Consider the following 25402-nt stretch of genomic DNA (forward strand, 5'->3'; position numbering starts at 1 on the left):
GCCCTGTGTGGCTGAAGCTGAAGAAGACAATTTCCTGTCATCAGAAGGGCATGAGCATCCCAGCAAGGCTGGGAATGGGAGAGGAAAGGCACAATTTCAGAGTGGGGGCAGATGTTCCAGACCCCTGAACAGGAATGTCTGAAACCAGTTCCTTGGGTCTGACAATATCAGATATGAGCAGGTTTTGGTCTCTTCCCAGAGACTTGAATGTGTGGAAGGATAAGGGAATAATAAGAACTTTATGACTTCTTTTGTTCCAAGGAAATATCAGCAGTGAGGTGAGTAAAGGAGAGATGATGAAGATCTGCAACGCTCTGCGATTTTGATGTGGTCCTGCCTGCTCTGCCAACCTGCAAGACAGTGCAAAACTGGAATCTGTCTCCTTGGCTTGCCTGGGTGTCTGTGCTCAGACAGCAGCACAGCCTCCCCAGGAAACGGATGTGTTTACATGGCTCTGTTTCTCAAATATATAGAGGTCATAAATTTAAAGGTAGATACTCTTTTACAGATCAGCCCTTCTGAAAAACAGTAACACCCAAGTGAAAGACATTGTTCATACTCCTTTTAGCAAGCCTGACAAGCTGGATTTTCCTGCAAATCATAGCAAATGAGGGTTCTGGAGAATGCCTCAAATGTTGGAGGGAAACAAGTGACAAATATATTTTTTACATAATCAGCTGGAGTGGATTAGTTTTTCTTGTTTATAATGAGTAAGTGAAACATGCTTATAAAGAGAGTGATCTTCAGGGAGGTATAAGAAGAATTATATATTTTAGTCTGTGATCCTCCTGCTTCACTTGAACACTGCTGGAAGGTTTCACTGCAAGCACCCAGTTACAAAGAGTTGCATGTCTGCAAGCCACTGATAATCAGGTAATCTGCACTGATAGTTAATAGTCATAGTCAGGTCCAGTTGCACATGAAACAAGCAGGTGATTTTGTCTGGCATTCAGTGCTCTTTATTTGAGCCCTCAGTCTGTGGAGGCAGGTGTGGCAAAATTCAGCCTGGTGTCAGGAATGTCAGTAACGCATTGCTGTTCAGAGAAAGTTATTTTGGACTCTCGAATATACAGCTCCTCAGACAGCAACCTGTGACCCAGAGCTGGGCCAGGAATTAACTTGGCCCTTGAGTTTTTCGGAGAGCTGGTACAGAGAACTATTGTGGGTTTCTCTGCTAAAAAAAAAAATCTCCAATCGTAACTGCCCTAACAAAACTAAAGAGAGCAGATGGCTTTATTCTGTTGTAGAATTACTGCATCAATGAACCCAGAAGTTCAAGGAGTTTGATTCACTGGCTTATGCTATTGAGGGTGTATTCTGGGTAGAATGAACTGGATAAATAAGGAAAAGAAGATGATAAAGGGAGAAAAAAAGAGCAAACAAATAGGATAGAAGTGGAACAGAGACAATGGACTGGAGAACAAATACAGGACTGCGCAAAAAATAAGAGTAAAGATGCACAGAAGGAAGATTTTTAATAAAAAATTAATAGGGTACATATACTTTATATAGAACATCATTCACACTAACACATCTTTGGAGTGCAGTTTGTTCTTTTGTATACAGCATTGGCTGATCTTTTGCTGTAACTCTTGGAGAGTTGAGCAGAAAGGGTTGAGTTGATGTAAGAACTGATTTGCAAGCCTCATCTGTCTGAAACTCCAGCACTATTTTTATGTTCAAGTTTGCTTGTCCTTACTCCCCTAGGAAAGTAGCAAACTTATCCAAAAATCAGTGAGTACCATAGTCTTGGGGGCGAGGAAAGAAAACATTTCTTCCTCAGTGCCATAATCAAGGGACTAATTTTTGGTCACAAGGTCTCCAAAATCAGTAGCTTTTTTGAGCAATCTGAATTACAGGGAATAAAAACATGACCCATAGCTAAAAAATGTGGGTGAAAGAGGAGGATAAATGATTGCTAAATCCAGGAAAAAGTCAAAGAGAGAGAGAGCTTGAAGGTTTTGGTCATTGATTCATATTTCCCATTGTTGCAGGCAGCCATACCTTCCAGTCCTATTAGAAATGTATCAGGATTTGAGTATTAGTGCCCAAATGCTGTTGGAAGGCTTACCAGAACTTTCTTGAATCATGACCCTTCAAGAAGAAAAGACAAAATTTAGGAATTACGGAGATCTGGTACAGACTAACCTGAAAACAGGGAAAATGTAGTGTTTGAAGAGGTGGTCTGATAAAGGACATTTCAACAGGGCAGATTGTGTCCAATGGACCCGCAGACTTTGCCAGCTGAAGGAGGGTTTCTTTGTGTGTTTGTTATGGAACCAAATATCGTGTGTGTATGCACTCAGATATTGCCCCACAGAAAATGTTTGTGCAATTCTTTAGTGTTGTCAAAACAGAGGGAAGAGCATTGCTAAAGCTCCTAGGGAATGTTCAGAAGACAAGGTTTCCTTTGAGGAAGCAGCTTAGGTGCTGGCTGGGTTTCACAGGCTTCATTTGCATATGTGGAGGCTGTGTCGTTTCCAAACTACACCACCACTGCAGCTGTCTTCCTTGCTTTTCTCCTTCTTGGGGCACTATGCTCAAAACCCACAGTAAAACGTGGGGAAAAAAATCCTAGTGGGTAAGTTTGTACTATGGCTGGGGTTACACACTTCAGTTAAAAATAAATAAAATTCTTCCCAAGCAATTGATGAAATCTCAGTCTTTTTTAGTTGGTGTTTTGCTTTGCATCTTTTCCAGGTAATGCTGGAACTGCCAGCAAAGTTCAAGCTATAATGTGGACAGAGCCATAGAAAAGCTTTGGGAATCTGTAATTACTACTTTAGGTTGCTCCATCTATAGTGCACTAGAAAAGTTCCTCAATCTCTAAAGCTTGTGAGAGCACCACTAAGGTCACAGTTTATATTTATCAGTTAACTTGTTAATTTGAAGGGAAAGCATTCAAGTGGAAATGCAGAAAATAGAAACAACATGAGCAGGTCACAATATCCAAAACAGCAATATGAAATGTTCCAGTGTAAATACATTTCTATAAAAGGTGTGAATGAAATTTCAAAAAAAACCAAAAACAGATGATGGATTCGGCACAGTCAATGAACACAATTATAAGTAGGTACTGAAGGAGAGTATTCCACCAACCATGGATCCACAGATAATAATTAATAAGAACCAACTGTACTCCAGGCAGGCAGATGCCCAGTATTATTTCACAGTTGACTGTTCTGGGGGTAGAGGTACTCACCTTTGCCACAGATCTTAATAATTTACTGCAGTTTTATCATTAAATCAGCATATAATTGGGAAGGAAATTAGTTTGGGGTTTTTTCGTTAAGAGCAAAGCAATACCGTTAATTTAATTATTTGTAGGAAAGCCTTTCTGTAGTTATTCGGTATTTTGCTGTGTTTTTTCTTTTAATTAAGTAAAGTAAAAACAATGCCATTTTTGTCATCAGTGCTTGGTGAAAATATGACTGTGATGTGATTTGCAACTTAAGGACAAACTCAGAAAAATGTACATTTTATCAGGACTGGCAACATTGACTTACAAGGAAACACAAATAAGCAGAGAATATATCTGAGACCTCCTACCATTTCTGAAGGTTCCAGTGTCTGTGAGGAAAAGGCTATTTCAAGAATTGTACTTCTTATTTATTTTTTTTCCTCTCAGCAAAATTGCCATAGCCTTGTATAATAATTGAATTCATTTATTCTTTAGAATACTCAAGTTTGCAAATAACAATGAAAATGAATATTTCATGGCATGGAGGATGATAAGCTATAGTTTTGTAACTTTGACTGGTAGCCCAGCACAAGGGAGCCAGCATTTACATTTCACGAGAATTTTTGCGCCCAGATAATTAAAAGAACTGCAGCTTCAGACAATATGCAGGCAGGTGGGGATAGTTAAACAAGACCTTTATTTCTGGGTTTTCTTTCCCTGTTCTGGACAACAATTTGCAGTTCAGCTTTGTACGTGGAATTTGTTGTGTACGCAACGCAAAGGGGCATCGTAAACCAGTTGCACCTGCAGCAGCCCCTATTGTCTGGGAAAGGCTTTGGCGGGGAGACAGGTGTTAACAGTGTGTCTTTCACACGACAGGAGATTTTTAATTAATTTATTTCAATGATCAGACAGTGGGTTCAGGTCGGGCGGGTGCAGCCCTGCGGAGGCGGGCGGGGGTCGCGGGCGCTGGGCAGGACGGAGGCAGCTCCTGGTCACAGCCGTGGTTCCTTGGGGAATGCACGGAGACGGGGGAGCGATTAAAGAGCAGCTCGAAGTACTGTAATCCATCTGGGAACAGGATCAGGCTTCCCCCTCGGAGCAGGTGAGATAACTGTAGCAACATTTTTTATAGATGCTGAGTCCATGTCAGGGAAATGCCGGGGTGGGGGGTGTGCGTGGGGGGCGGGGTTGCCGATAGATTTACCGTGGAAAAAAACTAACTTGAGTTGCAATTGTCTGTGAGAAACCACAACCTAACCAAAATACTCGGGGAGGTGCAAAATCCCCGAGTGCAACAAAAAAAATGCTGGGAGGTGGTGTAACTTTTGCCGAAGTCTGGGACAGCCTCTGGGAAGGGAGGCGGGGGAGCGGTGCGGGCACGGGAGAGGCGCTCGGGCTGCTCGGAGCACGCAGGCTGTGCCTCGGCTGGGAGTCACTTCACTTTTTCTTTCCTATAAGCGCCGCTCTGCCCATTGTGTGCTGGGCTGTGGGGGGAAGACAAAGAAAGCAAGCTAAGAAATTAAAAAGGATGGGGAGGGATGGGAGCTGTGCTACGGCGGGAGCAGCGCCCCGGGGGTGTGGCGTGGAAATCTGCTTTGAATCGCAGCGTGTTGCCGCGGCCGCCGAGGTCTGAGCGGGTTTTGCAAAGATTTACTTCACTTCAGGCTGGGTCTGCCCCTGGCTGACGTCACGGGCTGGAGCAGCGGCTCCAGAAGGCTGGATGAGTGACAGCCCAGCCTACTTTTTAATAGCTTTGTCATGTGACGGGGAACAGTAGTAAGACAGGTGCCTTCGGTTCACTCTCAGAGAGGGTCTCGTTGCCTGCATGAGTGTCTGCTGCCTGCCTGCCTGCCTCTGGACTGTAGTTTGCCAGCTTTCCTGCCGTCGCTCCGCAGCTGGATGGCGTGGGACATGTGCAACCAGGACTCTGTATGGAGTGATCTCGAGGTGAGCGGAGCGCGGCGTGGGCGGCCGTGGGGAGCCGGCGGGGCCGCGGGCTCGGCAGGGCAGCGCCAGGACGGCCGAGGCAGCGCACTTTGCAAACAAGTCCCTATCTTATCTTAACTCCAGCAAGTTTGCTATTTTAAGGTTACTCTGCGATGCCTTGAGCAAATCAAAGCTGAGCTCCTGTCATCAGTATAGTATCTCCTGCAGTTGGAAACTATTTTCATGTGCCTCTGGCTCGCTTTCCCGTCATATGCAATATTTATGCTCTAAGATATTGATATGAATCGGTGTCTGAAGTGGCGTTTCCAGTGGCGTTCAGTGGCCTGGTTGGAAAAATGCCATGTTTATTTAGAATAAGACTAATATTTCTTAAAAAAAAAAAAAGTTATAATTAACTCATGGCTTCATATTTTAATTCCTTGTTTCACTGTGCTCTGTCAAAGGTTTTTTCCTTGTTTATCAGCTACAGAATATAAACATGCACACAGGAATGTATACCCTGTTGTTTGGCTTTAGATGCTTTTAAAAGAGATTTCTGGAAGGAGACGTTTCCCTGCTACTTGTGGTATTGGAATGCTGACGCTGTAGCTAATGCCCCGTAGAGCAGGGTTTGCAGTCAATCTGAGTAGTCCAAGAAATGGTTAAATCCCACTGTACAGCAGAGACAACAGGATGAACCATGAGAATAGAGTTTATGCAGGACTGTGTGAACTGCTGCTGCTGCTGCCGCCGCTGCTGCTGCTGCTTGTGTAAAAATAGACGGCAATACATCAAATCCACAGCTTCTGCTGGCTACAATTCATAAAGGAAAAAATAAAAAAGGCAAGCAGCCCCGTGGTAATCTCTGGAGTATAATGTGAGGTTTGATGATTTCTGCATATTTGCACTCAGCAAAATGGAGCATTACCTGAAAGTTTGGGCAACTTGCGAAGCGAGGCAAACTTTCTTTGGACCCCATGGAGAGGAATCCCAAATACAGACCTGCTCAAAGGAACTAATCCTCTGGATTCAGGCTTGGAATAAGTGCTTAAAATGCTTCCCTTGGGCAATGGGGGAGGGAAAAACAGGTTACAGGCAATGCTTTTTAAATAAGATGTTCACGCTGTAGAGAGCTACCCATCTAAAGTGAACCATTTCCATGTTCTCCAGTAAATTTTCCCTATCTGGCAGAGCATGTGTGTGGATTCTCAAGTGATTTTGTCATGTTTTAAATATTTGCAGCTTGCCATTGTATCCACAGATTTCTGTTTGCATATTGTAATTGGTCTTATCTTGTTTTGATTTCTTGGTAAAGTGGAATAGATATGGATAATTCATATGTCCTGTAGCTATTATGAGTCAAGGCAGTAAGTGGATGACTTTCTGGCTCCAAAGTCTTAATTGTTTCTGAGTAGCTGGAGTATCCTGTGGGTTGTTGTCTGGCTTGTAGCATGGGTCTCAGCTGCCATAGCTTCATTTTTCCAGCGTGTATTATTCTTAATGCTGCTAGGAACTGATTGAGGAACCAGCTTATATGGAAATATTGAAGATTTATTTTAATCACTAGAGTTCCTGCAGTAATTTCAAGCTAGTAACAGAATAGATAATTTATGTCAATGACTTTTTCATAGTGCAGAGAGAAAAAAAAAAAAGAACCAAAAAAAGAGTTTCATCCTAATATTAATTGTGTGGTGGATGGATTAACTGTGGGTAGGATTTTGCCAGTGTGCTCCTGCATTGCACTTCCTGTAGCAACACTAGCGTCTGCGTGCTGCTTCGGCTCAGGGGATCACCTTTACTGAGCTAAAATAACGCAGGCAGCAAGCACTGGAGGCAGCTCTCATTCTTTGAATCATTAATATTTGCTGTCAATGTTAAATGTATTATATTCTCGCTCACATAATGACAGGATGGCGTGTTGTTTAATAAAGGCCTGCATCACTGTAGCTGATCAGCGTCCCCAGTGCTTCACAGCTTAATGAAGGTGATGTACAGTAAGGTTGCGAAGATTGATAGAGAGAATCCACATGACACACATTCTGTCAAGTCTCTCTTTCCTGAGTTCATCCCCTTGGCACTTTGAAAAACTTGTTAAAAATAAAACAAAGATTATATTTTCATTAATATAATTAATATGGCATAAGTCCAGTCTTCTTCTTCTTCTTCTTTTTTTTTTAAATTTACCTTCAAAGGCACAAAAACAGCCAAAAGGTTAATGGAGAATTATACTTAATTATAATGATTCATTACCATCAGTGCAGTTAAGCTAATTTACTGTTTGCGTCTGAACTAAGAGAAAAAAGGTCTGTTGGAGTGAAATAACACACAGTAATTAGCCTTTTGTGTTTAGTGACTGCTTTATCCTCCTAAATGTTACTGTAAAATTAGGGCTATAGTTATGGAATAACTATCATATCAAATAACTGTGGGAAGACAGTAAAATGTGTGCTAGCAATGCAGGTGCACCTGTTACAGATGTATAGGCAAACAGCAAATATCAGCGTGTCAGATGAGGACAGTTTTAGGACTTGGAGTGTTAAATCTGGCAGCATCCAAAGGCCAAATATAAATTAATAACAGGAACACTTGCTGCTAATGTGTCTCAGATTAATGTGCTCTGTGTGCTCAGAAGCATAATGTCATATTCAGAAACATTGATTTTATTATCATGTCAACACTGGCAAGGCATATATACTTCATTTCAGCAGCTACATTTTTAGGTGACATTGCAGTCTCTATAGGTAAATGAAGGCTGCGATAAGCAGGATTTTTTTTAATACCATTGTTTATGTTACTTCAAAAGCCCACTGTAGGAACTTAAAAAATGCAGATTACCAAAAGTAAACATGTTTAAGTAGGTGGTTCACAGGGTGAAGCTATTTTTATAAATGAAAGCAGTAACAGATCAGCAGGATACTTCAGAAGTCTGTGGCATCAGTTATAAGCTACTGACCTCCAGAACACAAACCTGAGCATGATGCTGAGAATCTACCTTTTCAGTCAAAAACTAGATTATCCTTTAATGAGATCAGAGATTTCGGCCAAGCATCAAAAAAGGTCATCTCTGTATTATAAGACTGCTGGCAGAAGGTTGTGTCTCGCACTAAAGAAGAGGAAACTCTCTAATTTTGTTTATTTTTGTCTTACACTCAAAATAATGCTAAAAAATTCAGATTAAAAAAAAAAGTTAACATTACTTAAGTGGGATTTTGACTTCTTACAGTTCTACGGCCCCTTAAATAATAGGAAGAAAAACAAATGCTATTTCAGAGCCTCGTTTTGCAGCCTTTCAGCTTCCTTGCCCCTTGGCCTACTCTATGATTATCTTGTAGTGTCCTGGTAGACGTAGAAGTTGTCTGGTAAATTATAGCTCACACCAGCTGCACCGAGTCTTTGTGCCAACAGACAAAATCTTTGCTCACGGCTGCGCTGCTGCATCCAGCCCGTGCACTGCAGACACACCGAGATTCCAGGGACAGAAACATCAATGAAATTCACCTTCAGCAGCTCTGGCTTACATTGTTGTTAAAGGCGGTCCTTGCGAGAGTGACATAACCAGTATTGAGCGATTCACATCCATGGACACTGCTAGTGCCCTACAGACATCTGCCTTCAGAAAGCGGCGCTTTCTCCATTGACTTCAGTCCAAATAGAAGTTGGGAAATCATTCAAGCCACCCAGTCAACTGACAGGAGCTGCAGAGGTCCTGCTCTTGGCCATCCTTAACGCAGCGCTAGGAATACGGTAGATGCCCGTAGACTCAGTTGACTTTAGATGGCTTTTAACCATTCAGGTGCCTCTGCAGCTCCACGTGTGCTTTGCAGTGTGCCCGTATCGACGTGGATGTTCGGAGATGAGTTACAAGGATCCACGGAACAGTGCAGTAGGAATTGCTTAATTGAGCAGCATTGACATATGGGACTCAGCTATTTGCCAAACTGTTACTACATGTTTTCTATAATTAGGAAATGGTTTTGGTGAATACTCTAACATTTCAATTGCTGTGTTGAAGTGGATGTATGTTATTAATTTTTTCTTCCTTAGTAGGTCAGTCAATACCCTATCTAGCTTCATACTGGCATATAAAAGGATACTTACTCTAGGTTTGTTTTTATTTATCCTCACTCTCTTCATAAGTTGTGCAGACAGAAACATTTTGCACTGCTGAAGAGGATTCCTGCAGACTAGACTTTGTTTACTGCCTCAACTGAAATGTTTCACAGACCCTCTTTTAGGATTACTGAATCAGAGGCTGCTAAAGAGGAAAATCCATTTGGTTCTCTGAGTACAGCTTCTCTCTGGGGATATTTAGGAAACCGGACAGGATAATAGATGTGTTCACACCAAGCAGGTGAAGGGCTGCATGAACTAACCATGCCCATCACTGAGAGGAGACTATAGGGGTATTTCAAGCCGCACTTGTTTGGCAGGACCCTTATGCATCAGGAAAAGAGTACAGCAGGGTCACTAACGCATATTTTTTTATGCCCATATGGTAGCCACCATCATGAGTGGCTGTAAGGATTTCAGTAAGGTGCTGTAGAAGTGAAAGTGTGACTGTCTCCAGCTTGAGCTAGCCTCCAGGGCTGAAGGCTGTAACAGGCTGTGCCTCTTTAACCTGAATGTATCAAGAAATGCGTGACAGACCTTGCCCAGAGGTATTCATCTGTAACTTCTACCTGCACTGGTTCACTCTGGAAGGAGAATAAGGCCATGCTTTGGCCTCTGCTGTTGGATTTAAAGCTTTGACTATGATAATTATCAAATGGTATAGGGAGAAGGAAAGTCATCTTCCCTGGATAGAGAAGACAGCTTATGCCCTGCTGTTTTCTCTGCCCTTTTATATACCTGTGTTAGAGCTAACAGTGACCAAATACTATCTATTTTTTCAGAAAACAAAGTCAATCCTAGTGACCCTGTGCCATAGCGTAATTGAGGCTTAATTCTTATCACATGATATTAGTTAATAGATTCCTGGTAATTAATGAAACTATTTCTGTCTTGCTGTATCCTGCAGTGTGCTGCTCTGGTTGGTGAAGACCAGCCTCTTTGCCCAGATCTCCCAGAACTTGACCTCTCTGAACTAGATGTGAACGACCTGGATGCAGACAGCTTTCTGGGGGGACTCAAGTGGTACAGCGACCAGTCAGAGATCATCTCCAATCAGTACAGCAATGAACCCGCCAATATATTCGAGGTAAGGCAAGATGATGCAAGTGCATGTTGCAAAGTCCTTGCTTGCTTTTTTCTGTTTTGTTTTTGGCTTTTTTTTTTTTTATTTATTAGCCTGGTGGACAACAGTTTACTATTTTTCTACCATTAAGAGACAAGAAGACTGCTGGTGTACTGTGGATTCTGACTAGTATCATTAATCATCATGATCAAAACCAGACCTGCGATCTGAAGGGTGTGTGGGGGAAAGCCTTAAAAGAATTTAAATGGAGCTTGTGATTTTTGAGAGGAAACAGCTAAAGAGTACCTAGAGCACACTGCCCTGTGGTGTCATGATGAGGAGTTGCACTGTTGTCAGCTACCGAGCAAAACAGGAGTTGAAGCTTGTTTGTTGTCTTCACTTGAATTCCTCGGCAAGAAGCAGAGTGCTACACACCTGCTAGCTGATGAGTAGCTGGAACATTTCTAGTAAAGATTTTTACCACTCAGAGCCTTACTGTGCAAGTTACTTGCACACAAACTGGGAGGCCCGTGATTTGTTTGTGTTCAGGGGAGAGGAAGGGTGAGTGTGGCAGAAGGCAGTGAGGACTGTCAGTAGCTCAGGGACCAGCTCAGCGTTCTGATGTTTCATAGATCTCCTGGTGGAGAGCAATCTAAAAGTAAAAGTAAGAGGATGATAGGAGAGATTTAATTGTTTGCTTTCTAATTGTGCATTGGGGGTTAAAGGTGTATGAGAGGAGGGTTACTGTCTCTATCTCTGTCTCAGGTGTTCTTTCTTTTGTTGTGTAAAGCCTTCATAATTCTCCACCTTGTGGTTTTGGGCAGCCGTGCTCCTCCTAAACTCTAACCTCCTTCCCTCCTTGTTGATAGGAGAGGCCATAGATCGTTCACTGACTGGGAAATTGAACAATAAATTGATTAGCTGGCAGGAAGACCTTGTACAAAAGCAAGCTATGGGTGCTGTTTCTCACTCACCAAGTACCACAGCTCCAGGAAGTACAGCTAGCCCGCTGGTTCCGGAAAACCCCGGATTAGCATGGTAGAATTTTAAAGGCTGGAAAAAATTAACTGAAATGGTATAGTAAAATGCTTACCTAGGATGTGATGTCCTGAATAAAATTCTCCTTCCTTTGTATACCACTCTAAACTCACAGTGATCTCCCTGATGCAGATGAATTGCTCTGGATTTAAACCAATGCAACTGATAGCAGAAACTGGTCTTCTCTGTTTAGTTTCTGTAATTTAAATCCAAATAACTTGGAATTAATTCTATTTTAATGAAATCAGCCCTGCAAAGCCTTGTGCTCAGGCCCTTTTTTTCTTTAGTTGTATAATGTTCCACACTTTGTTTTACAAAGTTTCCAGATCCTATCGGGTTCTTGAATTGCAGCTGTACTGCCTCAGGCAGGGTAGGGCATGTTGGTGGCGGCAGGGGGGCAGGGTCCACATTTGCAGTGACTGTGATGGAGGCTTGTTTTGCTTTTTTTATAACTAAGGACACATATTTTTTCACATTCATCAAAAGCCAAATGCAGAACCATTTTCCCTTAGGAAAAATCAGTTGAAGATGCAGACTTTCAAAGTGTAAGTTCCAGATAAGTAATACAATCAGGTATTTACCAAATCTAAGCATACAGATTATTCCAGTATAACCAGTGGAACTTGGCTTCATTTCTTGTGCCATGTGTTACTGCCTGTCTGCTCTGATGGCCACAGCTACTGAGTATAATGTTGTCTCAGATAGGTAGTGACCGTTCCCCTGCACACCTCGTGTAGGAGGCAATTCCTGCGCTGAAAATCGAAGCATGTTGCAAACTGCAGGATGAGCAGATAGGCTGGTAGTTAACCTCACTGGGAGATGGTGACAGGGACAACATCTCACGAGGATGAGCTGCCCCAGTGTTAAGAAACAGGGGAATTTGTGTGGAGAGACAGGGGCAATGCAGCTGGGGGAATGAATCTAACACACAAATTCTGTTGTTTTCTCTCCTCACACTCAGTGACTTCAGCTGCAGGCTGCATTGCTGTCTCATCACAGCTTGGCCCATACTTACCTGTAGGGACAAATTGTGCCCTAATGGTATTTTACAATACTGCAGTGCAAAATTAGACTATTTTCAGCCTCTTAGAGTGTTGTATTTACATTTCTTGGTTGCTTGGCCTAGGAAGATGGTAACGAAACAGTTATTTTCTCCTCCTGTGCATTAACCCTGTCCCCATTCTCCACTGTACAGCTGGATACTTTGCACTATTTCTTGCCTCTGCCGCTCAATAATGTGACGACTGGGGGTGCTCAAGATCAGAAGAAGATGTCTTCTTCCTCCAGGGACTATCTCACATACTCTGTGAGGAACTATTTGTTTTAGCTGAGAGAATGGAAGTTTTGTGCAGTTTCTAATTTAGTAATCACTAGATTTTTCCATATTGATCCCCAATAGCTTTTTAAAAAAGAAAATAATGTATTTTTTACCTTTTTTTAACTTTTTTTTTTCTCTCTTGTCGTTGTGGGAGTAGTATGTTTTACCTAACTTAAGCTTCCAGATGAGACATTATCATACAAAAATAGAAATACAGCCTATTTGGGGTGGAAAAGAAGGAACCAGAATGACAAGCAAATGATTGGAAGTACATGAGCAGCATTACTTGCTCAAGCTGTACAGTGCATTGCCAAATCTAGCCTTGAATGAAACACACTCTCCTTTGAGGTATTAATGCAGTGCATGTGGCATTGTCTATGTGAGGGACAGTGTCCAAAAGCCCTTTACAAAGTTCCTGAGTATCTCTGATGCACTTTTTTTTTTTAAGAAAGGTTTGTATTTCATAAAGTGAATTTTCAATCTTTCTGCAAATCATATTCCTGAAAGCTCACTTGAGCTGAGCACCCACAAGCTTAGTGGCACTGGGAGTCTCACAGGCTAGGAATTATTAATAGTTATGGTAGCAACCAGGAGCCAAGTGAGATAAAGGTCCAATTAGTCTAGATAGTATGTAAGTGTTAAGTAGAAATCCCTGCTCTCATCCGCTTAGGTGTGATGAGATACTGGCCTTCATTCGAGGATTAAAACACACCAATATTTTGCAGACACACCTTATTCATCCCTGCATCATTCTGCTCACATGCCCATACGAGTCCCAAATCAAACCTGGACTGCCCCAGCACAGAGGCTTTTCTTACCAGTGTTTGTACTTATGTACATTATGAATTGGGTGATTTCTTTCTATTCACAGCTCGATCACTTCTGTTTTTCACCTAATTTTGTTTGCCTTTTGCTTGAAAAGATAAAATGAAGGAGTTCTTGCCCCTCAGGCTGCTGTCTATTGACACAAGTTCATGTAAGTAAATAGTTAACAAGTCACCCAAGACCAGTTATTTAGATGGTTTGCTGGACCATTCACTTTTATTGTTTGTTTTTGTGAAGAACTAGACTTAAAAAAATTGTATTTGCAAAAAATTTAATTAGGCTACTTTCAGAAAATCAAAATGATTAAATTTTCATTCTGGAACCTATATGAAATTGTGAACAAACATGCAACTTCATGTGTCATGAGTGAGAAGGCTTTTTGTTCATGAACTGTTGTCCCTTGAGGCTTCTTGAAATATACTGTACCATATCATGTATGATTAGTCATATTTAAAATTATTTATGATCCGTACCTAGCATTATGGAGAAGGAAGATATCTACAGTGGATGTTTCTTTTTGTTGGTATTTTTTACAAATAACTCAGCTGATGATAAGAGAAAATTCAGCCTGTAGATAGGCAATAACCTGTTAAACTACAATGAACCTGTGTAAAATCATAAATCTTGTACTTGGCACAACACTTTTCTTAGCCTTCAAAAAGACTTCAGAAAACCCACGTTGCTTGTCCTCATGCAGATTTAATTTATTTACATAAATCTACGTTCCAAAGTGATGCTTACAGTGTTTGATGACTTTGTTTTTAATTGTTTTATGTAGGTGTATCCCACGTTACTTCTCAAGGCCATTCTATGTGCCATGTATTTGGAAAGCCTAAAAAGATAACTACATTTTATTGTAGACTGCCAGAAAGGGCTGTATTACAAGCAATGAGAATGTGAGGAGAGAAAGAAATACACAATGAAATGCAGACTGTCTTTCCCCTGGCAGCAGGGGACTGCATGGAGATAAATGATTTCTTATTTATTTGGAAGGGATTGTATCAGGGAGATGATGAGTGTTGAGGGAAGCCTTAAACATCACCAGGGTAATTTGCATTGGTTCAGATTATAAAATCCCTCATGTTCTGTGGTGCTGCCAGTCTCTTTCACCATTGCAGGTTATTCATTCAAGGTTTGCAGCCAGATTGATTAATGAATTACCAGATCTTGCGTAAAATGACTTGGCCTGACTTTTAAACAACCACCAATGTTTTCTTTGCCAGTCTTGTGACTGGAGTTAATGGGTTCCAGAGAACTGAGCCTATATAGACTTTCTGTAGTAGCCTTCCCTAGCATTTTTTCCACTTTTTAATTTTCTCCAAAACTAGTAGCCCAGGGCAGGCAGTTCAAGGAGATACAATCTCAGGGGAAAAAAAAAAAAAGACATAGTAGTCAAATCCTTGATGGCTGATGCCCTTCAGTGCCAAATCAGCATGATTTATCATAGCCATCTATTCAGCACAACAGAGACTGGAGGTGAGCTGCATGGTGTACCTCACACAATATGCATAACTAGAGCTCTGAACTTTGAAGGAAAGCCTCAGAGCTATTTGCAAAGTGCTGGTGCTTAGTGAATACTAAATTACATTTAGGAAATAGTCTACTGCTACCAGTTATACTTCATTTTTATTCTTGACACAGACACCTAAATCAGAGAACAGTAACATTTCAGAGATTATGGTAGCAGTTTGGGTATGTTCCAACACTATAATAGGATCAGAATTTTAAGGCCTTTTTTATTATTACCAATAGTCACTTAGTTTCTACTGCAGCGTACTTTGTAGGGAATTACAGCTTTTACTAAAAAGATTAAAATGCTATTATGCAAATGATTGCAGTATGTTATTATGTTTACAAATTAACATCCATGGCTCAACACACAAATTAACTAACTATTCCATCTATATTATTAAGGATTTAATAAAGTAACTGTTGATAAAAATGAGGAGCTTGGAACAGTTAATAGGAGCTGATTGTGATTTAACATAGAACTTAAACATTGTGTTTAATGTTCTAGATGGCATAATGGCAGAATAAAGCTTATCAAAGTGCTTGAAAGGACTGTGATTGTGTGCACCACATAGCAGCCTGTCTGAGGCCCTGGAGGGCATGAAGAAAATAGCTCTGGGCAGTAGCTTAGAGCATACTGGTGAATCTGGCAGCAACACAGGACCAAGTCATATCAACATGTACTTTCCTGCTCTAATGAGTAGGCTTTTTTGATATTCGGATTCATGCAGATTGAATGTTTTACATGATAAGCGCATGTGTTTGGGAACTTCTGTCCTTCTAAAATGCAGCCTGTAATGAACTGCTTTTATGGCAAATTGGATTTCATTGCAGAGAGTATCACTCTGTGGTAAAAAAAGGCAAAGGCTGAGTTCAGTCTGAGATTGCTTTACAAACATTCCTGCAAGTTGCTATTCCTAACAGTTCATAAGAGACCATAAAAGTGAACACATAAGAGCTCTGAGGTCCTAGAGAAATGAATGTACAGTATGTGATTATGGGATAGATTTAGTAGTGAAACAGACAACGTCATAGGTTTAATACAACAATAAACATAAAGGCAAAAGATGCAGATTTGGGATAGGAAACTTTATAAGGATGATAAAAGGTAACAATGTATCATAAAGCCTACTTGTGAAACTAGGAGAAGTCCCTCATTTCCAGGGGAGGAAAATAGCATACACTTGACAAAAGTGCCGGACTTTTTATATTCCTAATGGAGCAGTGTCACATTTGTTGTGTGTTTGAATGCATTACCTTTAACAGTGTCTGTGGCCTGACTCAGGGTTCTATATCTGCTAAATAGGAGATCAGCACAATAACATCCTGTCAATGTGGGATGATGTATGTAAACGATAATCTGTGATTAGCTATGCTGACATTTAATAAGGCTCAAGCAGTAAGTGGAATTTATTTTACTCGAACCAGCTGCTATGTAATTGGAAAGAGTTTATGCAAATGCTTTGTATCTAGTGTTACCAAGGTGTGCTGCTGCTCCTTTTTTCTTTCCCGCTTGGACAAACTATAATGCTTTAATGCAAGAACCACCTGGCATGTTGGTTGAAACCTTCAGGCAGGAAGAAGTCCCAAATGAGAAAAAAAACAATTGCTTTGAGAGTTTATTGTTTGATGTATGTGGCCACCAAGACTATTCCCCAGGCATGCAATCAAGAAAATGTGACTGAGCCACTTCACGGTCCCATTAAGGAGACATTTAACCTAGAGCAGCCATGGCCTGAGATGCTCACTGTGCTGCTGCTCTGTAGAGCACCTGTGCTTTTTCTAAGAGGGAAGACTAGCCCTCACCAGAACAGTAGTAAGCTAATTAGGTCATTAGAGGGATGTCTTGGCCTGTGTTAAAACCAGCCCTCGAGGACACTGTGTTACACTGTGTTCCCACTTGGCTACGTAGCTAAATATGAACTGGTGTCAGCTGCCATACAAACAAAAATGTAACAGCCTCCTTTCACAGAGGTCATCTTAAATCCACTTTGGTCACAGTCACACTCCACATCTGTTTTAGTGAGATGCAGCTTCTTAAGGTGGCGTTTGGACTTCATAAGCACACAAACAACCGAGCTATAAATTGCTACTGCTGGAGTTATTTTGAATAAGTGTATACTGTTTCATATTTATAATGGTGAGGCTTCATAATATTCACAGTGAATATATAACACAGATCAGTTCAACAAGCATGAAATTGTATGTTGTCAACTTGTCACATAAATAGAGCCATATTCTAGCTTACGATAATGTTGAACTAAATATTTTCTCCCTGGAACTGCAGAAAGGGTCACGAAAATATGGGACAGTAGCTCTGTCTTTTGTTAGAAAAACAATCCCAGACTGATTGCTAGTGGGAAGTAAATATTTCTGATAAGATTCTTCTGTTATTTTAATTCCCCCTTGGCTTACCAACAGTGACAGAAAGTTTGCCTTTCATAGACAAATGCTAACTAGTTACATTAAATTTATTTCTGTTAATGGTTTTGTTTCTATTGTGACTTTTCTTTTTTTTTTTTCCATTGTTGCTATTTTTGCTCAATGCAACATTGCTAATTGCTACTAAGCGGTCCATCTTAACCCTGGCGTGCTCTTTCCCTGCTGCCCCATCCCACTTAACATTAACTCTGGCCCATGCCATTACAGAAGGATAAAATTATCACAAGTCTTAATTTAGGAATTCTTTATCCTTAGTGCCACTAACCTATTGTGCATGTGTAGGTCAGGAGGAGGAAATTGCACAGAGCATATTTGTTGCAGGAAGAAAGTTTTGGTATTGAATCATGATGAACTGTTTTTTTCCCTATGAGCAGGGAAAAAATACAAAGAAGAGTTTATGTGTGTCTGTGAAAACGTACCTATTTGTAGCTTTTGTTGTACTACTGTGGGTAATCCTTAGATGCACTGGAAATTTGCAGCCTTTCTGGAGGAGTGCCCCCTGCCAGCTTTATAGGCCTCTTTTTCTCCAGTGTCTAATTTTTATTTTGGTAGCTTTGTGCAGGTGCATACAGGATCCTGGTGCCTTTGTAAGTGACGAGCTGCAGCCTTGGCAGGCATGGAGCTCTGACTGAGCGTGCAGGCACACTCAGCCGTGGAGGCTGGGTTTGGGTCTCGGTGGAAATCATCCCCTTTTCCACGCATAGCTGGTTGCTCTGGCTGAATTTTCCGTTCTGACACAACAGAGCAGCAGTCTTGCTTCGTAATGATTGAGAAATTAATTAGCACTTTGTGGCGGTGATGAGTCTGAAGGGCCATGATTGGAGTTTGCTTTTTACCACATGCAGTAATCACTGGGTTTTGTTTATGAAAGCACAAACCCAAAACCTATTGAGATTTTGGTGTTGTCATGAAGCGTGAGCCGTGTGATGCACTAGAATAATACTTCCATTTCCTCACACACATCTGTGCTTTTGTGCTTTACTGTGAGAAACACAATGGGGTGCTGGTCCATAATGGGCACTTCTAATCACTAAGACGATAATCAGAAGAAGAGTATTTTCTGTGAGGAGCCGTGGTGGCAGCCTCTGGCAAGTGTTGTTGCCTTGTTGATTTATGACAGGTTTGAGTTGCCTGAACAGCTCACAGCCATCCAGCTTATCACATAAAGTTTAGGAGGATCATCCCTTCCAGGCATATTATGGGGCTAGAGGTGTCAAATGGGCAGGGAGAACTTCTGCTTCTGGCTGCTGCCATAGCTGCTCCTTGAAGGCTTAGTAATACTAAATCTTACCAGGATTTGGAGGGGCCGCCATCAAACAGGGTGAGGTAATGCAGATCTCTCCTACAGGAGATACACTTGAATAAACATTGAGAAAATGGGTAAAAGAGATTCTCACCTCTTGTCAGGGAGGTGATGATAATGGTTATCTGGAGGATTGGTTTGGTCATAGGAACTTCCACATAAGCTGCTAAAAGAAACAGTGGGAGTTTTCTCCTGGAATGGTAATTTCTCCTGGAGGACAAAAAATTATTTCTCAAAGTGCTCCAAAACTTTTGCAAAATTCCATTTTTTTCTTCTCCCATATTGCTGTATAAGCAGTTACATAATGACTCAGGAAGTGCATGAGAGACCTTAGGTAATAAATGTTATGGAAGTGAGACATCTCACTGGAATTTTTGCTTTGGTGAGAATGCTGCAGGTTTGCATATTTCCACAGAGTAGTCAGTGACCAGATGTGAAAAGCAGGTATTACAAGAGTTTTAGAACTCTTCTAGTATTAGAGGCTGGGTTTTTTTTTTTTGGTTTTTTGCTTGTAAATATGTATCACTTGGCTAGGTAGATCTAGCAGTGATGTTCTCCACTCAGCAGGCCCTGTGTGTTGAGACAGAGTGAACAGGATCTTTGGTCTGTTGATATCTACTTTAAGTGGGTTTCTGGGTGAGGTGTAGGCAGCCAGGTAGTGCAGGTGACAGTGTGGGTGGTAAAGGATCAAGAATGAACTTAGAGCAGGGGAGGGCTTTGCAAAATCAGAGGGGATGAAGTGGGAAGGGATCTCGAGGCCATTTAGCCCAACCCAGGCTGTTTAGGAACTACATGGAACAAGAAGCTGAGGAAATACTTCTGTGTTTCTCTGCTGCTGCTTCTTCCCTCCTTGAAATTACTTTACAGTACTGGTAAGGAGTTTCTGATCCCATTTTGAAAATCTTAGCCCATAGTCCTAAGCAACTATGGAATTTCTCTGAGACGTGCCCCTATATAGCCAGAAGCCTGTTACTGCCAAATGCTAGTTTTTGGCAGTCAGAGTTTCGCAGTCTGACCTTGGTTTTCATGACAAATTTTCATATAAGGAAACCTGCTTCTTGGGCTAATCTTAGTTTCCACAGGTACGGAGCTTGTCCATTTTCCTGGTCTTCTTGTTGGACCATTTCAACCAGACAACTGTAAAGTTGTCTGGTTGAAATGGATGCATATGCAATTATTTTCATAAACAAAGCATAAGTGCATGCTTCCTGACCTCTGCTTGGAAGTGCTCTGTTAGGCATTTGACCCTCCAGGCATACACAAAGGAGCAATAGGCTTTTATTTTTACTTGTCTGGGGGAAACGTATGCATTTTTGAAATTCTTTTTCTGGCTTTGTGTTTGCTTTACTGTTTTTTCTCTCACTAGGACTGGTGTGGATTTTCTTGGCTGTATTGACTGTCCTTAAAAGCCCAACAATCACTCTTCACATTAGTATGAAGACATCAGGCAAAACATTAGCAATTGTCACATCAATTGCATCTGGGAAAAAGCCAAAAAAACTTGTGGATTTTTTTCCTTAGCACTGCAGAAGCATTCATCTATTTCCCCTGAAAGGGCGTCAAAGTGTTTTTGCTTGTGTGTGATGGAAGTGTGGCCACATCTTGTCATTTTCTTTGCTGTTGATCCCACTCTCCTATAGGAAGGGTCAGGTCAAATGCTTCTCTGAAGACCAAGTCTCCCATTTGCAGCAGGAAATCTCTTGGGTGGAGAGGATAATGTTACAAAACAGAGACTAACATTACAAAACAGCTCTGCTGCCTCTGGCGCAGTCTGGAGCATCACAGACCAATAACTCCTCTCATGTCACTCCTGCGGCACCTTATTATCTATGTTTTTCTGTAAATCCGATCTGAGACTGTCATTACTGCTTTCAGGTAGGTGAACACCATCTGGGTGAAATAACCATGTACCAGTGATGGGCTGGAGGGGGCTCTTGTTAGTTAATCATCCCTACCTTCCCTTTGATGAGTTAATTTGTCTGTTGAGCCATGGAGGAGCCCCCAAGAGCTCCCAGGAGCCCCTTGTTAAAATTCTGCCGACAAATGGAAAGATAGGGATGATTTCACTCTTTTTGCGGGAGCCTTTGCTATCTATGATATTGCTAAATCATCCATAATGCATAACTTTCTATGCAATCTTTTTGTTACAGTTCTGGAGGCATATTACTTCTTTGTGCATTTACTTTTTAAACATTATCACTGGATGCCTAACCCTCCTGAAAATCTCATACCATGAATTAAGGGTAATTTCAGTACTTCCATGTGGCCTTTTAGCAGTTGACATGGGAAGTTCCTTGGTTGTGATACTGGGGCATACTTTTTTTTTCTTCTTTCCCCTTCAGTTATTAAACACTGTCTTTATTTGCTTATTTTGTGATAATGCCTAAAAACTGTGTAGTAGGGGGAGAGTCTGTATGTACTAGTGACCAGCCCATCCCAGTTTTATGGTGTGCACTTTGAAGTCCTTGGAAGGAGCAAAGGTAGTGAAAGAAGGAAAGAGCTGGTCCTTGGGGTTTGTAAGTGAAGATAAACCCAACTTACTTTTCCTTTGGAGGTGTGCGAGCACTGCTCTTTAACTAGACTCCTCTTCCTCCCAGGCAGCTGGAGGCAGCTACAGCCTGCTGAGCTTGCCTAGTCCAGGAAACAGCACAGGTCAGAGCTGCAGTTGCACCATTGTGACATGGAACTACCAAACCCCAGGAGAAGCTGCCTAAGTAGTATATCCCAACATGAAGACTTAATCTCCAAATCTGAGATGAAGAAGAAAATTAAATTTAAAAAAATTTAAAAACTCAACTGGACAAAAACCCACAGAAGACTAGAAAGCTAAGAAATGCTATCATTTGGAAGATGCTCTAGTCCCTTTGTAACTGGTCAGAGAGGGTGTGTTAGCTCTGATACAGTGCTCTTCAGCCAGATCAGGGTGAGCTCTTGCAAGGCCATATGTATGCCTCTGCATAGTGCTGATGGCTGCTGTGGGGGGGTTTATTAGCTTTCACTCGATATTAATGCTCCTCCTAGGCTCTTCCCTGAGAGAGAGCAAGCCTCTCTCTCAGAGGAACACAGGCACACAGAGAAAGCGATGAAGGGATAGTGGAGTAGATCTGGAGAGTGAGCTGGGATCTTGTTGGGCTGTGAGCTCTGGCTGAAGATGACCGTAATGTGTCAAAGAAGTTCCTGCAGAGTTAGTTAGCATCTCTGTATTGTGTTTTCAAAACTGTGCTGGGTGGACTATTTGGCTGTGTCCTGTACAGACACAAATGATTTCCAGGAATCTGCTCTCCACTGCAACTGGAATCACATCAGGGTCCCCACATTGGTCAGTTCAAGTCCAGTATGATCAGAGGTAGTAGACCACAGGGGGCTAATTCTTTGCTGGACCATCACTTTACAGAACTGCCCCTGGCATGTGCAGCTCTGTGAATACTGTCCAGATGTATTTGAGCTGCCTCTCTGGACTCCATCTAGACCCAAGAGGGCTTGTTATGGGCAGCCCCATGATGTGCAGAGGTTTTTCTCTTTCAGGATCTCTCACAAGATTAGACTTGTGAAGCTTTGATTTTTAAGCCCATAGCTAAAGAAGGAAAGAGACATGCTCCTAAACTTAAGTCTGTAATAGCTATTGCCTAAACTATGTCTTTGAAAATGATGGTTGTATGTTCTCTAAAGATATGCATGTCAGAAACTTCCTAATGAATTGCTTTTGTGGGTATTGGTCTTACCAGCTTGAAACATCCAGGAATGCTGCCTTCTCAGGACTGCTGCTCCATGTTGCACTATGTGCATAGCAGGAACTTCAAACTGGACCCTTCCACTTGATCTCCCATTATTCTCTCCTGTATGATCACTCCAGCTATCCTCCATCACTAGAATGCTACCTGTTTGCCACAGTTTCTTTCAGCTTGGATTTTTTTCCTCAAAACAAATTCACAGAGATGACAAAAATCCACTCTTGTGTCTTGTCCTTCCCTGCACCTGCTTCCGGGAGTGCAGTGACAGATACCAGTTTTATTGTGTACCGGTGTTACTGCTGTGTTTACAGCAGATTTAAGAGTTTACATTAGGCCACAGTGTTACCTTCCAGTTTCCCTAATTCTATCTGCTGGCAATCCCAGCTATGTGGTTGGGGTGGCTGCCCCTGTCCTAAAGGAATTTGTGTCAATTTCTGCAGGGACAAATCCTCCCTGTGCTAAACCGCTTTGCTGTATTTGCTCAAACTCATATTTTGACAAAGGCGTTCTGTCCACATCCACCAGAAGAGATTGCTTTTTTTTCAGATGCACTTGGAGGTAGATGTGTTGGAAGCTGCCTGTACGTGGCTGATAACTGAGACGAAGCATCTATGTAGCACGATCCATGCCCTTTTCTAATTTGTCTTTGAATGACAAATGTGTCTTCACTGAGTCAGCAAAAGAAGAGATCCTACAGTAGAATTCATTGCCCTTCTATCCCTTTCAACAGAGTGGCTAGGTTTTCCCAACTCCTCCTCAAAATTCATCTTTAAAAGAACTCTTACAAAGCTATCCCTCAAATGTATTGTGCAGAACTCCATTATATTCTCTAGTAATTTGTGATTCAGGCTCATAATGTGCTGTTATTTCTTTAGAATCGTCCTCAACAATGCTGGTGTATTCCAAATAAAAAAGTAAATAAATTTAAAAAAACTAAACATTTGTGAAAATCAAAGTTGTAGGGATTTGGAGATAGTTCACATTAGTCTTCACCTCTGTTGTCCCTAGAGAGTCAAGTCTTAAGAGTTGAGTGTGAATGACCTCTAAAAAGAAAAAGAGATTTCATTACAAACTTCTGCATTCCACAGACAGTACTGTAATATAATAACATGTTTTTTGGTTTTTTTTTTCAATAGCAAAGGAGTGAAAATGCTCATAGACTTGGAATGGAAGCCTAGAAAATATTTAAATGTTTGAATCCATTTGAACGGTTTCTGTGCAAAGAAAATGCTATTCCAGGTGCCCAATTTGTACACTCCAAAATTCCTGGAGATGTCTTCCTCCTGCTGTTTAAATGCTTTGGATATGTGCAGGTGTCCTTTACGGTTTTTAAAGATACTCAGCTATGAAGGATGAGGGCCTCTTCACCTGGTGTTCTCCTCTGAAATCCAGTAATTGTTTTGCATCGGGGTAATTGTACCTAGAGATATTAGACAAACCCTCTGATTCAGACTCAGTAACTCTTGACTATCTTTCCATATTGCACTCCATGATTTGGTTAGATTATATCTTATCTCTAACCTTCTTGCTTCAATAAACACACAATATCTAACTTGTCTTCTTCCACCTTATACACAAGGAAAATCATCAGTGTTTAATCTGTTGCTGGTGTTAATGGCACAATTCCTCATCCTAATTCCAATTCACTCTGCCTGATATCCCACAAATGCCTTTGAGAAAGGCATTTTATCCCTGATACTGTGCCAAAGACACTTTCTTCCTTCATCACTGCTGTTTGACTTTCTACAGACTTCATAATGACTTTTTGCAGGCTGTGGTAGATGACACAGGCTTACATACAAAAGTCCGTAAAGGAGTGCCACATCCCAGGCTGTCACTTTGGCTCCAAAGTTCCCTGGCAGCAGATCCCTGATCTTGAGCTACTGCTGTAGCAAGAAGGTGCAGTCTCTTCAGTAGCAAAGAAAAGAATGGAAAGAGTGTACAGAAAAAACAAGGCAGTAACACAACAGCTTTTTTTTTCTCCTTTCTTTTTTGGTCAGGCACATTGCAGACACCCCATGCTCTGCCCTCCTGCAGGTTCTGCACCTTGGGAGCCTTATTCAGTACAGCTGCCATCATGGCAGCCTGACGGGGATCAACAGCGATTGCTTTTGTGACTGTTTTTGGTTCCAAGGGCCATCCAAAGTCTTAATATTTTCCTACATAGATTTATAGTAATTTGGGAATCTTCCAAGACGGAAGCTCTGCCGAATCGTCAGTTCACTTTCTCCTTCATATATTTCCTTGGGACAAACAAGTCTGTGTGATTATCTCTACAGGTAAAGACTTACCTTACAGGCTTTGGATGTTTTCTGGTTTTTATATCCCCAAAGTAAGTTATGCAAAGAGAAGGCCCTACTTAAGCAATATGTTTTGTGGGTCCTTTGTTTTTCCAAGACACTTACTGAGTTCCTGTTCTATTATAGCCTCTTCCTCCTGCAATTTAGGGGATTGGCCTGGCTTTTCATGTTAAAATGAATGGCTTCCATGCTCACTTTTGAACTCAGTCGTGATTGTGTTCTTTTCCAGTGGTTCAAACTTGTCTCTTTTGCTGTAGCCCTGCTGCTCTCCCTGACATCCAGTACATCATAGAGATACCTTTGTCTTTCTGATAAGGGAGTTATATCTTATGCACAAGCCTTTTTCTGTGTCGACTACTCTCTCTGTGTCAGCTTTCTCTGGAAATTTCCATTCTGGAATGCTAGTATTAAGTGAGCAGATACTATGGTATCTGTACAAAAAATGGCAAACTCACCAAGTTCCGTGAATGTACAAAATGAGCTTCTTAGCTGTGGGCTGTGACTCCAACACTCTTGATAACCATTTTTCAGTCTTCTGACAACCAGAAGTTCAGCTGAAAGTACTTAGGGATGGGGAATGTGTGCACTGTTGGTGAAATATGCTCTGCCTGGAAGGGGGTGGTGGTCTTGCTCGTTGGAGCCCTGCTCTCCCA

General features: G+C 41.5%; 1 protein-coding gene across 5 annotated transcripts in view; it reads left to right on the forward strand.

The window, feature by feature from the left end:
* Positions 1–25402, forward strand: part of PPARGC1A (PPARG coactivator 1 alpha) — a 364561-nt gene that overhangs the window by 290792 nt on the left and 48367 nt on the right. For 3 of the 5 annotated variants that reach the window (XR_005626495.1, XM_039698889.1, XM_039698886.1), the window contains exon 2: positions 10128–10307. Coding sequence is in view for 4 of the 5 variants with exons in the window: in XM_039698889.1 (XP_039554823.1) it covers positions 10128–10307 (180 nt within the window). In the remaining variant the exon portion in view is untranslated. Of the gene's footprint in view, positions 1–4180; positions 4287–4791; positions 5132–10127; positions 10308–25402 lie in introns of those variants that run through there. The other 2 variants (XM_039698888.1, XM_039698887.1) reach the window with 2 other exon arrangements.

This window comes from Passer montanus, unplaced genomic scaffold (assembly GCF_014805655.1).
Source record: "Passer montanus isolate IOZ18808 unplaced genomic scaffold, ASM1480565v1 scaffold13, whole genome shotgun sequence".
NCBI lineage: Eukaryota > Metazoa > Chordata > Aves > Passeriformes > Passeridae > Passer > Passer montanus.